The 13984-nt window shown below is 44.0% G+C and overlaps 1 protein-coding gene across 1 annotated transcript; it reads left to right on the top strand.

Moving 5' to 3' along the window:
* The first annotated feature begins 306 nt into the window (after positions 1 to 306).
* On the top strand, positions 307 to 13552 carry LOC115175037 (lysosomal-associated transmembrane protein 4A). Its single transcript, XM_029734170.1, has 7 exons — positions 307 to 613; positions 5351 to 5489; positions 7874 to 7950; positions 8927 to 9049; positions 10593 to 10688; positions 11377 to 11475; positions 12575 to 13552. Exons 1-7 carry the CDS (start codon positions 485 to 487, stop codon positions 12647 to 12649), a joined length of 738 nt encoding a protein of 245 aa, XP_029590030.1. The 5' UTR covers positions 307 to 484; the 3' UTR covers positions 12650 to 13552.
* Positions 13553 to 13984: the final 432 nt, after the last annotated feature.

Raw genomic sequence — 13984 nt, 5'->3', positions numbered from 1 at the left:
CAGTTGGACAGTGAAGATGAAGAGGATTTCCACACAGCTGGTGGTGGCAGTGTGTACTGCAGTGTGTGTGAAAACAGTGGCAATATCTGGAGGAAACCATTGAGCAGCTAGCCAGCCAAGCAGCACAACAATACAAATGTGATCATATAAAATGTGTTTATATTACTTTTACAAATAAAAATATATGATAATAAACAAACAAATCTAAACTAATAAATGTCAAATCATATTTTTCGCCGAGATGGCCAGTCAATTATGAGTAACGTTATTGCGTATCCTACGTAATGACACAGTTTTACGTTATGCGTAATGACGTCATCAAGCAATGACATCACAACGTCATTTAGCAACTTTTAGCAACAAATCGACCCTGCCTCTAGCAACTTCCCCTGAAAAATAGTTGGCAACACTGCATATAGGTGGGCGCTTCATATCACCGTCGGTTGTTGATGGTGCAGGCTTTCTTCATCGCGCAGCTTCAGCGATGTTTATCCCTACTTTAGAGGAAGACATGCACCATTTTAAACCGAATCGACACAAGCTCTACACAACGAGATGCTGTGGGTGTTGCCATGTCAGGACGGGAACCATCATTCTCGGCACTTGGTACATGGTACGTACTATACAAATGGTCGCCTTGCTTTTAGATTGCGCTAACGTTAGCTTCGTTGCAGTCATGTTGCAGCACCCCCTCGTTGCCATTGCACTGTCGATAGTAGGCCGTTGTACCTAACTAACTCGCTAGCTTGTTACCAGTAAGTTAAACCGAAGCAAGTATTTGTCGAGAAAGTCACTTTGATATCTGAATTACGTGCCTTACTTTGGAACATACTGCTAACTAGATTATGTAAATTGTCCTATATTAGCTAGCTAATGTAATCGGATAGTTAACTAACGTTAGCTAAATTAGTTAATTAGCAAAGTGTCAACGTTACCCGTTAGGGACTTTCAGCCAATAGTGTGATTGTGGCACGCAATTCGGTCAGGGCTGCCAACTTTCGAAGAAAACTGGAGTGAGATATGCTAAATGGATTTCATTGCCCCTTGACACAGTCCCTAGAAGGGGGACTGGGAGTATGTTACTGTTTTTAAGCTAATTTACTGCAATTCTGCGTCTTGTTTTAGGCCCATGACCAGGGTGGGAAAACAAGAGGTCAGGTGTATTCAGGATGCTTTGAACATTAAATGAACACTCAATATTCGACCTAATATTTTTTCAAACATTTTGTTTACGTGGTTTGAGAAGCATTCAGACTGAAATGAAATGAGCTAGGGAGACGGTAGAAAATGTGTGAAGATTGGAAGCCGGGATTGATCCCTGTTCTCAGGTAGAACGTTGTGTGTAGTGCTCTGCACAGGACTTAAAACATTTTTTTTTAAACCTCTTAAGGATCGCACTAAAAAACATTCGCCTAGAATGACATGACAAATCTAACTGCCTGTAGCTCAGGACCTGAAGCAAGAATATGCATATTGTTGATACCATTTGAAAGGAAACACTTTGAAGTTTGTGGAAGTGTGAAATGAGTGTAGGCGAATATAACACATTAGATCTGGTAAAATATAATACAAAGAAAAAACATGCGTTTTTTTTGGCCACTAGATGCCAGCAGTGTATGTGCAGTTTTTTTATACTGATCCAATGAACATTGCATTTCTGTTAAAAATGTTGTATCAAGACTGCCCAAATGTGCCTAATTGGTTTATTAATAACTTTTCAAGTACATAACTGTGCACTCCTCAAACAATAGCATGGTTTTCTTTCACTGTAATAGCCACTGCAAATTGGACAGGGCAGTTAGATTAACAAGAATTTAAGCTTTCTGACAATATAAGATATGTTTATGTTCTGGGAAAGGTTCATGTTACTTACAACCTCATGCTAATCGCATTAGCCTACGTTAGCTCAACCGTCCTGTGGGGGACCCACCGATCCTGTAAAGGTTGATGGCAAAGGGTAACCAAATCATAGATTGCATTCTCCTTGTCCATAGACTGCTTTGAAGGTAAGGACACAAACATTTAGTAATTTGGGTGAACTAGCTATCTCTTTAAAATAGGTCTGGAAGAAAACCCTGCTTGCTCTCCAGGAGGGTTGTCCACCTCTGATTTATGTTTTCCAAGTGCTGGGTGTTTGAAAATGTTCTTGTTATAACAATTAATTTCTCAATCACCCAACTTTCAAGAACATTTGAATGAATATCAATATTCATGTGGTTTATGCCTACTAGCTGAAGATCCATGACATCATCTTACTCTACATAGACAAAATATGATGTCTTTATGAGGTGAGTCCCCCTACCATCTCTGCCTAGCATGTGCACAATACTAAACTGTAAAAAACGATATTTGATTCCTGGAGCATTTAACATCCGTTTGCTTATTTGTATGACTTATTCAAAACTGAATTAGAATTGTTCCACTGATCAGACTAAATAAATGGATAATAAAAATATGACATCTACCACTACACCCTAACCAAATTATTAACCGTCCCCTTTAGAATCAAATGTACACTTTTGGGTTCACAATCTGACACAATTATTGTCATAGTTCCAAATCAGGTCACCCTACCAAACTTCCCTGCTAAAACATACTATAGGTGTGTTTGCTCCCTTTTTGTTATCTCAGCCTAAATGCCAATAAACAAACGAGGGAACTAATGCAAGTGCGGGTTAAATTGACTTTAGTACATGCTGTCAAAAGGCTTCATTCTGCAATAGATTTATAGACGGGAGGAACAGCAACTTAATTCTGTTAACATTTTACATAAGACACAGCTACCATGCTGCTCCTTTTACAGTTTAATAAACTTAGCGGAGAACATGTTCCTTCTCCATTCAGCTCCTCTAATCTTGAGGGGCGTTTCTCTAAAACGTGCATCCAATCCCCTTGATCCTTCACATAACTAGACCAATCATTTGCTTCAATGTGCTGTGGTTCACAGTGCTGTGGCAAGACCGGATGATAGTGGTTCCGCTCATGATGTTAAATTGAAGGAGCAGATGCTTTGATTTCCAAAAGATTTGGAACACAGTTAACGCGCTGATGTACAAATTAGGAAAATAAATGCAGTAGTTTTCAATGTGTGAGATATGAGGTGTGGCCTGAAGAGGGTCAAATGTGCGTGACTCAACGCCAATGTGTGAGTTGGCAGCTCTGATGTAGGCATTCCTGCATATGCAGGAACACCTTGAATTTCGGTCTGCAAATGCACCCTTCTCCTTTCAGCTCCCTCCCATGCACATCTGGTGCCAGTGCTGTAGCTTGTGCTAGTTTTAGCTAGCTACCAGTACCTAGTTAGCTAGCTACCAGTACCTAGTTAGCTGTATACACTGAACAAAAATATAATCGCAACAATTTAATATACACTGCTCAAAAAATAAAGGGAACACTTAAACAACACAATGTAACTCCAAGTCAATCACACTTCTGTGAAATCAAACTGTCCACTTAGGAAGCAACACTGATTGACAATACATTTCACATGCTGTTGTGCAAATGGAATAGACAGCAGGTGGAAATTATAGGCAATTAGCAAGACACCCCCAATAAAGGAGTGGTTCTGCAGGTGGGGACCACAGGCCACTTCTCAGTTCCTATGCTTCCTGGCTGATGTTTTGGTCACTTTTGAATGCTGGCGGTGCTTTCACTCTAGTGGTAGCATGAGACGGATTCTACAACCCACACAAGTGGCTCGGGTAGTGCAGCTCATCCAGGATGGCACATCAATGCGAGCTGTGGCAAGAAGGTTTGCTGTGTCTGTCAGCGTAGTGTCCAGAGCATGGAGGCGCTACCAGGAGACAGGCCAGTACATCAGGAGACGTGGAGGAGGCCGTAGGAGGGCAACAACCCAGCAGCAGGACCGCTACCTCCGCCTTTGTGCAAGGAGGAGCACTGCCAGAGCCCTGCAAAATGACCTCCAGCAGGCCACAAATGTGCATGTGCAAATGGTCAGAAACAGACTCCATGAGGGTAGTATGAGGGCCCGACGTCCACAGGTGGGGGTTGTGCTTACAGCCCAACACCTTGCAGGACGTTTGGCATTTGCCAGAGAACACTAAGATTGGCAAATTCGCCACTGGCGTCCTGTGCTCTTCACAGATGAAAGCAGGTTCACACTGAGCACGTGACAGATGTGACAGAGTCTGGAGATGCCGTGGAGAACGTTCTGCTGCCTGCAACATCCTCCAGCATGACCGGTTTGGCGGTGGGTCAGTCATGGTGTGGGGTGGCATTTCTTTGGGGGGCCACACAGCCCTCCATGTGCTTGCCAGAGGTAGCCTGACTGCCATTAGGTACCGAGATGAGATCCTCAGACCCCTTGAGACCATATGCTGGTGCGGTTGGCCCTGGATTCCTCCTAATGCAAGACAATGCTAGACCTCATGTGGCTGGAGTGTGTCAGCAGTTCCTGCAAGAGGAAGGCATTGATGCTATGGACTGGCCCGCCCGTTCCCCAGACCTGAATCCAATTGAGCACATCTGGGACATCATGTCTCGCTCCATCCACCAATGCCACGTTGCACCACAGACTGTCCAGGAGTTGGCGGATGCTTTAGTCCAGGTCTGGGAGGAGATCCCTCAGGAGACCATCCGCCACCTCATCAGGAGCATGCCCAGGCGTTGTAGGGAGGTCATACAGGCACGTGGAGACCACACACACTACTGAGCCTCATTTTGACTTGTTTTAAGGACATTACATCAAAGTTGGATCAGCCTGTAGTGTGGTTTTCCACTTTAATTTTGAGCGTGACTCCAAATCCAGACCTCCATGGGTTGATACATTTGATTTCCATTGATTATTTTTGTGTGATTTTGTTGTCAGCACATTCAACTATGTAAAGAAAAAAGTATTTAATAAGATTTATTTCTTTCATTCAGATCTAGGATGTGTTGTTTAAGTGTTCCCTTTATTTTTTTGAGCAGTATATTATGCAATGTGTGAGAGGGATTTCATATTTTAAATGTAACATACACTTTGACAGGGAAAGTCCATTAAACAGATTAGGGGAAATGGACTCCTAGCCACCATGCAAAACACCTGGTAATCATAACTATTATTTAGGCTAATCCTAATGAGAGCGCCTTGGCTTGTTCAAATAAAATGAAGTGTAATTTGTTGCTTATCTGTGGAAACAGAAACCTAGTATGTCACAAAATATCAATGTTCTAATCTACAACAGACTGTATCCTAGCCTGGTTTCAGATCTGTTTGTAATGTCTTGACAACTCCTATGGTCATTGTCACTTATGCCACATTATAGGAGTTGGCAAACCAGCACAAACCGATCTAGACCAGGCTATGTGTTGAAGGACATAGTGTAACAATGCCTTTCTGTCTCTCCAGGTGGTGAACCTGTTGATGGGCATCCTGCTGACCGTGGCCGTGACCCACCCAGAGAACGAGCCCACTGTGGACCTGCAGTATGAGGTTATCGAGCACTACTTTAGCCACACCCTCCAAGTGGAGGGGAATGTCTTAAAGGGTTAGTTCGTCATGTCATCATGTTTGGTTCAACTTGAGTTGTCTACGTAGGCCAGTAGTGACAGCATCCACGATAATCTGTGTTTATCTTCCCAAAAGGCAGTAGCTGGCATGATTTAGCATAGTCTCCCAATATGGTATTTGTTAACCCCCCCCCCCCCCCCCGATTTATTAGCAAAGCTGCACTACTTTTTCTGGACTGGTACCTCATAGCTCTCACACACACCAATCCCCTTCTCATCCAGCATGGATAACTTTCGCCGAATGCCTGCTTCTTTAACCTTTCAGCCCTATATGGACTGATTTGGCTAGAACTCTTATTTTGTCGCAGGTCCAAAGCCTGTAAAATCAGGATTTGAATACATAACCTGGAGCTGGGCAGCGCTGAGCTGTGCTGTCTGTGGTTGGCTGTTGTGGTGTTTAGGTTGTTTATTTGGCTTGGTTGCACAAGGACTCCTCATTTCCCAGAAAGTGACTCAGTAAGAGCTGAGGGGCTTGGCTCTTGTGGGCAGCGACTGAACCACCCCCACAACACATGCACACACAGAGCAGGACTGTGCCAAAAGAAAGGGGGGGGGGGGGGGTGTGCGCACGCGCTATGTAAATCCAAAGCCTGGCACTGCTGTGGCTTCATGGGTGCCATTTATAGAAAGCCTCTTCCGTTAACGTGATTTTAAGAAGGTTGCAAGCCAGTTTGGAGTCTACACAGCCGACTTCGGACAAGAAATGGTATGGGTTAGGGTATGAAATGGTATGACATCGCCCCGCGTTAGAGGTACGAATCCCCGGTAGGACACTTTCAATGCTGTCTATCCTTTTCTAGGACTCCCACCTACGGTCTAAATAAAGGATATTGTTTACAGACAAAACATGAGGGACTGAACCGCCTTGACCTGCAGTCTGATATTTTTGTGATCTCAAAGTACAAGGTGTGGAAGAGGGCCCTGGGAGAAGAGGGCCCTGGGAGAAGAGGGCCCTGGGAGAAGAGGGCCCTGGGAGAAGAGGGCCCTGGGAGAAGAGGGCCCTGGGAGAAGAGGGCCCTGGGAGAAGAGGGCCCTGTTTGAGTACTTGAAAATGCATTCTTCCTTTCTTGGTTCCTTGAGGTAAGCACAGATCTATAAGCGATTGGGTCGGTATTAAACAATGTTATCGCCCTATTACTGTCACCAATCCAACCATTTCAGATCTGTGATTACCTCCACGTAGGTAGGAAGGCAGGATACCTTTCTGAAGTATTCTAACAGAGCTGAAAACAAATGGAGAAGCCCCAAATAGGAGATGTTTTTCCATCTGAAGACTCTCCTACGATTACCTCAAAAAAATTGAAAAAGTTCTTTATTTGACTACCATTTCCATCTGTTCTTTTCCACTGATATCTTTCACTGTAATATCAGATATTTCACACATGCATAGAAAGGTACACAGTTATACTGTTGGTGTTGGCAGATGCCCCAGTCCAGAATGCCTGCCAGATGATGAATGTATAGCCTGGCCTCAGACACACGGGACGTAATGCTAAACGATCTACTGTAATGGATTGGGCTACAGATTGCATCAGTGACGACCCTTCTGATACACACACTATGCACAGCTTCAGAACTGAATTTGGGAGCTCCGCATGGACTACACACGCCTCTTCTCATTCACTCACACAGTCACACTCATAAATGCCCTACTCGGAAGGAATGGCTTGCAGATTGCATAAGTTACCGTTACGACAATCGGATGTGTTACACTCTGAAGAGAAACAGCTTCCTGCACAGCTTTAGAATGACTGTCTTGCTGATAGTCTGGAGTGAAACACACATGCCTCTCCTCACTCACATAGTGCCCAGCACAAGGCTGTGAGCTGTCAGAAGCACTTGACCGACGCACCAGAGTGCAGCAGATGGCAGGCCTATTAATTAGCCTAGCGTAGCCTGTGTTATTGTGCGTTGTCTTCACTGATGCTACTGAGTGCCTGAGTGGGAGAAGCTAAGGGCTCCCCAGAGCACGCTAACGCTAAAAGAGAGCGAGTTAGTAGGCAATGCATCCCTGGAGACGCTTCAGTTACACAGAAATCAATTGGGCCTCAGTAGTAACGCTCTCACTGACGGTTGCATGAATGCACTCTGTGGGGCCCCATCGTGGGATGCAACTGGCCCAGAACAGGCAGCCATGATGGCTCACAAGGATAGGTGCACAATACCACTATATTCAATTGTTAGTTATAGATAATTCAACATTTGGGTTAATATTTTTTTAGATTTAGGAAATGATTCTCCCAACGCCTTTGACTGACGTTAATTTCAAGACTTACAACACGTTGAATTTGTAGTTGAATACACAAGTATTTGACCTTAATGAATGAACTCTGTTAGACTCTCTCTCTCTCTGTGCTTATAGAGAATGCCTGTGTGGGATTCGCCATATCTCTGTTGATGCTCACTATCAGCACCATGATGGTCTATGGAGCCATTACCGTAAGTTTCTAGCCATCTGTTTTGTATGTGTCAATCAAATGTTGTCTTAGATATTCTAAACCCAGCATACAAATGTAAGTTGTGTGACAGCGGGGATGACAATTACCCCTGGAGGAGTGGGAGAAATAGGAAGTTAAAAAGAGAGTTCTCACTGAACTTCAACCATGGTCATGTTCATTATGGAAGAAAGCGGACTGAAACGGGGAAGAACTACCTGGAGTTGTCCAATGATAAACACTCATTTTGAGTTTTTCTTTGCAAAATGTTTTAACATCTATGTGCCCCAATGAACACAACTCTGATGGCAATGCTTTGTCCCTTCCTGGTGTCTGAAAGGACAATATATTTTTTTAATGTCTTAATGATTTTTAAGCAATTCACATTGACCAGTAATAGATTCACTGCATGCAAACTCCTTGCTTGTGCATTCAACTAGCCCCACCAGGGTGAGCCAAAAGTTTGCTACACAATGTTGTTCTAATGTTATCATCTTTACCTCACCAGGCCTACCTGATGGGCATCCACACTGACAGGTTTGATGGATATGTGACGTGGACCTGAATAGAGCTGCTACTTTAAATGGCGACGCACCGCTAAAGCATGACGCATTGTCTAGGTTTTGGTTGATCTTTGTGTGAGCAACAAGCGTTATGCCTTAGCTGTGAATACAGGCTCTTAGGTTACCCTTGTAGATGCCCTGTATTCAGTGTGTGTCAGAGTATTTCCATTGCTGGCTGTAGCCTGCCTTGCTAAATACCCAGTCCTGATGACCTAAGAACAGATGTACATAGATTGATTCAATGCCTGTGAATTTTGTGACATCCTCAACTTTGCTTAGAACCCAAGATTTAGATCAGGTTTTTGCTAGGGCTAGATATGCTTCTTGCTTGACAAACCCCCTGACAAACTCTTGTGAAATGGCCATCCTTTTACATGTATGGTCAATGATGTGTGTTTACTCTTCCTCCCCACGTAGCATCGTGACGGCTGGCTCATCCCGTTCTTCTGCTACCAGCTCTTTGACTTTGCTCTGAGTTGTCTGGTGGCCATCAGCTCCCTCACCTACCTACCCCGGATCAAGGACTACATGACAGAGCTGGTGAGTCAGTCCAGTCCACCGCCCCCCGTGCCTGTCGGCTAGTCCACCGCCCCGCCCGTGCCTGTCGGCTAGTCCACCGCCCCACCCGTGCCTGTCGGCTAGTCCACCGCCCCGCCCGTGCCTGTCGGCTAGTCCACCGCCCTGCCCGTGCCTGTCGGCTAGTCCACCGCCCCGCCCGTGCCTGTCGGCTAGTCCACCGCCCCGCCCGTGCCTGTCGGCTAGTCCACCGCCCCGCCCGTGCCTGTCGGCTAGTCCACCGCCCCGCCCGTGCCTGTCGGCTAGTCCACCGCCCCGCCCGTGCCTGTCGGCTAGTCCACCGCCCCGCCCGTGCCTGTCGGCTAGTCCACCGCCCCGCCCGTACCTGTCGGCTAGGCTTATTTAAATAAACATCCAGATATAGCTCTTAATTTTCTGGTTAAACAACAATGAAAGCAATGAATTAATCCAAAACAATATGGGTGGCTGGTTGTTGAATGAATTATCTTTACAATTTCTATACTGAACAAAAATATAAACAGAACATGTAAAGTGTTGGTCCCATGTTTCAAGAGCTGAATTAAAAATCCCAGAAATTTTCCATATGCACAAAGCTAATTTCTCTCAAATATTGTGCACATTTATTTACATCCCTGTTAGTGAGCAATTCTCATTTGCCAAGAGAATCTATCCACTTGACAGGTGTGGCATGTCAAGAAGCTGATTATCATTACACAGGTACACCTTGTGCTGGGGACATTAAAAGGCCACTCTAAAATGTGCAGTTTTGTCACACAAAACGACCACAGACGTCTCAAGTTTTCAGGGAGCATGCAATTGGCCAGCTGACTGCAGGAATGTCCACCAGAGCAGTTGCCAGAGAACTTAATATTAATTTCTCTACCATAAGCTGCCTCCAACGTTGTTTTAGAGAATTTGGCAGTACGTCCAACTGGCCTCAAACGCAGACCATGTGTAACATGCCAGCACAGGACCTCCACATCTGGCTTCTTCACCTGCGAGATCATATGGGGGGGGAATGCTGATAAGAATTTCTGCCTGTAATAAAGCCCTTTTGTGGGCACCCCAGTGGGTGGGCCTATGCCCTCCCATGCCACCCATGGGTAAGCCCTTGCCCAGTCGTGAAATCCATAGATTAGGGCCTCGTGAATTGATTTCAATTCACTGGTTTCCTTATGAACTGTAACTCTGTAAAATCTTTGAAATGGTTGCCTTTTATATTTTTGTTCAATATAGTTTTATATTCAGAATAAACAAAGTAATTGCAGAATGCTTAGGTAACTTAGCTGGCTAACTCATTGGCCCTACTCTGTCATACCCCCTGGAGGCTTAACAATGTGTTCTCACTACCATCTCCACTGTCTTTACATTAGACCTTCTACCATTATATCAGATGGATTTGACATCTGAATGAGAAATTAAAAAGCACTGGGATGTTCAATGGAACTGAAGCTAAAGATGCTCTGTAGGCCCATATTTCAGTACAATCCCTGGTTTTATGGGGTGTTTAGTTTCTGTACGTGCTGAATGTGTCTCCTTGTCTCAGCCGGACTTCCCCTACAAGGACAACCTACTCTACATGGACTCCAGCTGCCTGCTGCTCTTCGTCCTCGTGTTCTTCGCCTTCCTCATCATCACGAAGGTGTGTCTTTCTGGAAAATGGACTGATTTGAATACTAAACTTATTTTTCCCTCATCCAGATTCCCAAGAATATTTAGATTTACTGCACTTGTTAGTGTTAACTGAGATCTTGATCTGATTTACCCAATCCGTTGGCTGAACTTTAGTAGACGGATGATAGACCTTGACTGACAGGTCTTTGGTAGACGGATGATAGACCTTGACTGACAGGTCTTTAGTAGACAGATGATAGACCTTGACTGACAGGTCTTCGGTAGACGGATGATAGACCTTGACTGACAGGTCTTTAGTAGACGGATGATAGACCTTGACTGACAGGTCTTTAGTAGATGGATGATAGACCTTGACTGACAGGTCTTTAGTAGATGGATGATAGACCTTGACTGACAGGTCTTAGGTAGATGGATGATAGACCTTGACTGACAGGTCTTTAGTAGATGGATGATAGACCTTGACTGACAGGTCTTAGGTAGATGGATGATAGACCTTGACTGACAGGTCTTAGGTAGATGGATGATAGACCTTGACTGACAGGTCTTTAGTAGACGGATGGTAGAGCTTCTGGAGATGAATCAGTGGTGTTGGAGCTGGGCTAGAACACAAGCCTGCACACTGTAGCTCTCTAGGACCAGGATTGAGCGTCACTGGCTCAGGTAGAAAGACTTAACATTTTGGCTGTCCCCCCCAGGCTTACCTGATCAAGAGTGTGTGGAACTGCTACAAGTACATCAACAACAGGAATGTGCAGGAGAGTGCTGTTTACCCTACCTTCATGGCCCCTCCCCAGGTTTGTGTCTGAAAAGCCCCCTCTCCGGGTCCCAAACTAATTGTCAATGGCACACGTAATCAAACCTCTGAAGCATACTGTGGCATAACCAGTAGAGGGCATAACTTTCACATCCTTAGTCAGTTCAAGGATGCACAGTGGTTTCAATTGGGTTCGGAAAGTATGCAGACCACTTGACTTTCTCCACATTTTGTTACATTACAGCCTTATTCTAAAATTGATTCAATTGTTTTTTCCCCCTCATCAATCTACACACAATACCCCATAATGACAAAGCAAAAACAAGTTTAGACATTTTTGCAAATTTATTAAGAATAAAAAAACTGAAATTACATTTTGTTACTTTGTTGAAGAACCTTTTGGCAGCGATTACAGCCTCGCGTTTTCTTGGGTATGTCGCTACAAGCTTGACACACCTGTATTTGGGGAGGTTCTCCCATTCTTCTCTGCAGATCCTCTCAAGCTCTGTCAGGTTGGATGGGGAGCGTTGCTGCACAGCTATTTTCAGGTCTCTCCAGAGATGTTCGATTGGGCTCAAGGACATTCAGATACTTGTCCCGAAGCCACTCCTGCGTTGTCTTGGCTGTGTGCTTAGGGTCATTGTCCTGTTGGAAGGTGAACCTTCACCCCAGTCTGAGGTCCTGAGTGCTCTGAAGTATCAAGGATCGCCAATCAAGTTGTTGAAACATCAAAGATGATCAATGGAAACAGGATGCACCAGTGCTCAATTTCAAGTCTCATAGCAAAGGGTCTGAATACTTACGTAAATAAGGTATCTGTTTTTTAGTTTTAATACATTTGCAAAAATGTCTAAACCTGTTTTTTGTCATTATGGCGTATTGTGTGTAGATTGATGAGGGGGAAAAATGTATTTAATCCATTTTAGAATAAGGCTGTAATGTAACAAAATGTGGAAAAAGTCAAGGGATCTGAATATTTCCCGAATGTACTGTCTGCCCTCCTTCCCAGTTTTAGACGGATGAAATATCTAGCACAATATCAAATGTCTCAAATATGATTATGTCCATGGCTTTGGTCCTCTCGCTGTGTGCAGTATATTTAGAAATTGATTGATTAAAATAATTCTCCCTCTCCTCAGTACATCCTGCCTACCTACGAGATGGCAATGAAGATGCCAGAGAAAGAGCCCCCTCCCCCGTACATGCCTGCCTGAAGACCCACCCCCCCATCATCTATATGTATGTGTGGGCCACCCAGAGCTCGTCATGTTGACCCCACCATGCATTTCTAGAGGAGGGATACTCTTTTTCAAATCCTGCTAACATTCAAACCCCCGTAATATTGTAGACAAGTGAGAGTGGCAGATGCCGTGTAGTGTATAAAGGGATGAAAGCTTTACGACTTTTCTTTGTCTCGCCCCATCTTTTGATGCCTTAATAAAAAAAGGGATATTGAGAAAGTACCATCGCTTCAATGCCTTTCACCAGTCCATCTTTAGAAAAACACCATCCTTTCCTTATAGATTGATATTATAATGCGTGAATGTAAAAAGGAATACTCTTAAGACAATCCACTTATGATAACTCATCTTTATCCTTGAATTGTTTTTTGCTTAAAATATCTAGATTTTATTCTAAGAGTTTGATGGGGACGTTTGAAGCACCTTTATCCCTTTATTTATTTAGCCTTGTACATCCATCCGCCACCTGTGCCATGTTCATTCTCAGCCGCTGCCTTTGTGACCTTGCGTTGTAAGCTTAGTCAAGCTAGTGTATTGTGTTGCAGTCCCAAGCGTCCAGACACTGCTGGTTAAAGGGATAGTACACCAACATTTGGCAGATGTTTTCAGACCTCAAAATTTGTCCAATGTCAAGATGAAATAATAAGACTGCTTAACAAAAGTCCACTTTGGAGGACTGAAAACATCAGACAAACTTTGGTTTTCAAGTGGACTGTCCCTTTGAGAGAGTAAGGCTCACCTGGAGGGAACGAACGTCTAGTGTGAACAGTAGTGGATCCATGCTACTCTTTCTGCCTTTTTCTTTACATTGTGTTTTGATCCTTGTGGGAAACAAATAGCTTCAATAAACCATTCAAAAACATTTTGTATCCATTACCCGACTGAGTCCATTCATTTTTACCTGATGTGAGCAAAGAAACGTCCTTACTTTTTGTTGAGAACCTATTTGGTTTTGTACTCGGGTTAAACGCTCATACCAGTCTAAATTCCCCCCCCCCCTTTTCCCCCTGAAAGATGACAGCCAGCGTTTATCTGTGATGTTGCACAATGATTTAAGTCAAACTTGACTTAGTCAAATTATTATATATTTGGGTTTAAAGTGACAAATCCAAACTGCCCTCTGTGTTAAAATTCATGTGAATGCGGTGTCTTTTCCTATGATATAAAATTATTTTGGGGCTGGGTTTTATTTAAATGTTACCGTCTGCCAGCATAGCATTGTTTTATCAACAGAAAAAGCTGCAAAGTTATTCCTCTTCGTGACAGATAAGCCAAACAGACTTGTCTACTTAGCCACCTGAGACATTG

This window comes from Salmo trutta, chromosome 35, assembly GCF_901001165.1.
Source record: "Salmo trutta chromosome 35, fSalTru1.1, whole genome shotgun sequence".
In the NCBI taxonomy this organism is placed as follows: domain Eukaryota; kingdom Metazoa; phylum Chordata; class Actinopteri; order Salmoniformes; family Salmonidae; genus Salmo; species Salmo trutta.
This window is presented reverse-complemented; position numbering and strand designations above follow the sequence as displayed.

Excerpts from the sequence above, each read along its gene's own strand:
- LOC115175037 (XM_029734170.1), top strand. The coding sequence starts at position 485 with ATGTTTATCCCTACTTTAGAGGAAGACATGCACCATTTTAAACCGAAT. Across the intron at positions 5,490-7,873 it reads GGAGGGGAATGTCTTAAAGG|AGAATGCCTGTGTGGGATTC; the intron begins GTTAGTTCGTCA and ends CTGTGCTTATAG. Across the intron at positions 7,951-8,926 it reads TGGTCTATGGAGCCATTACC|CATCGTGACGGCTGGCTCAT; the intron begins GTAAGTTTCTAG and ends CTCCCCACGTAG.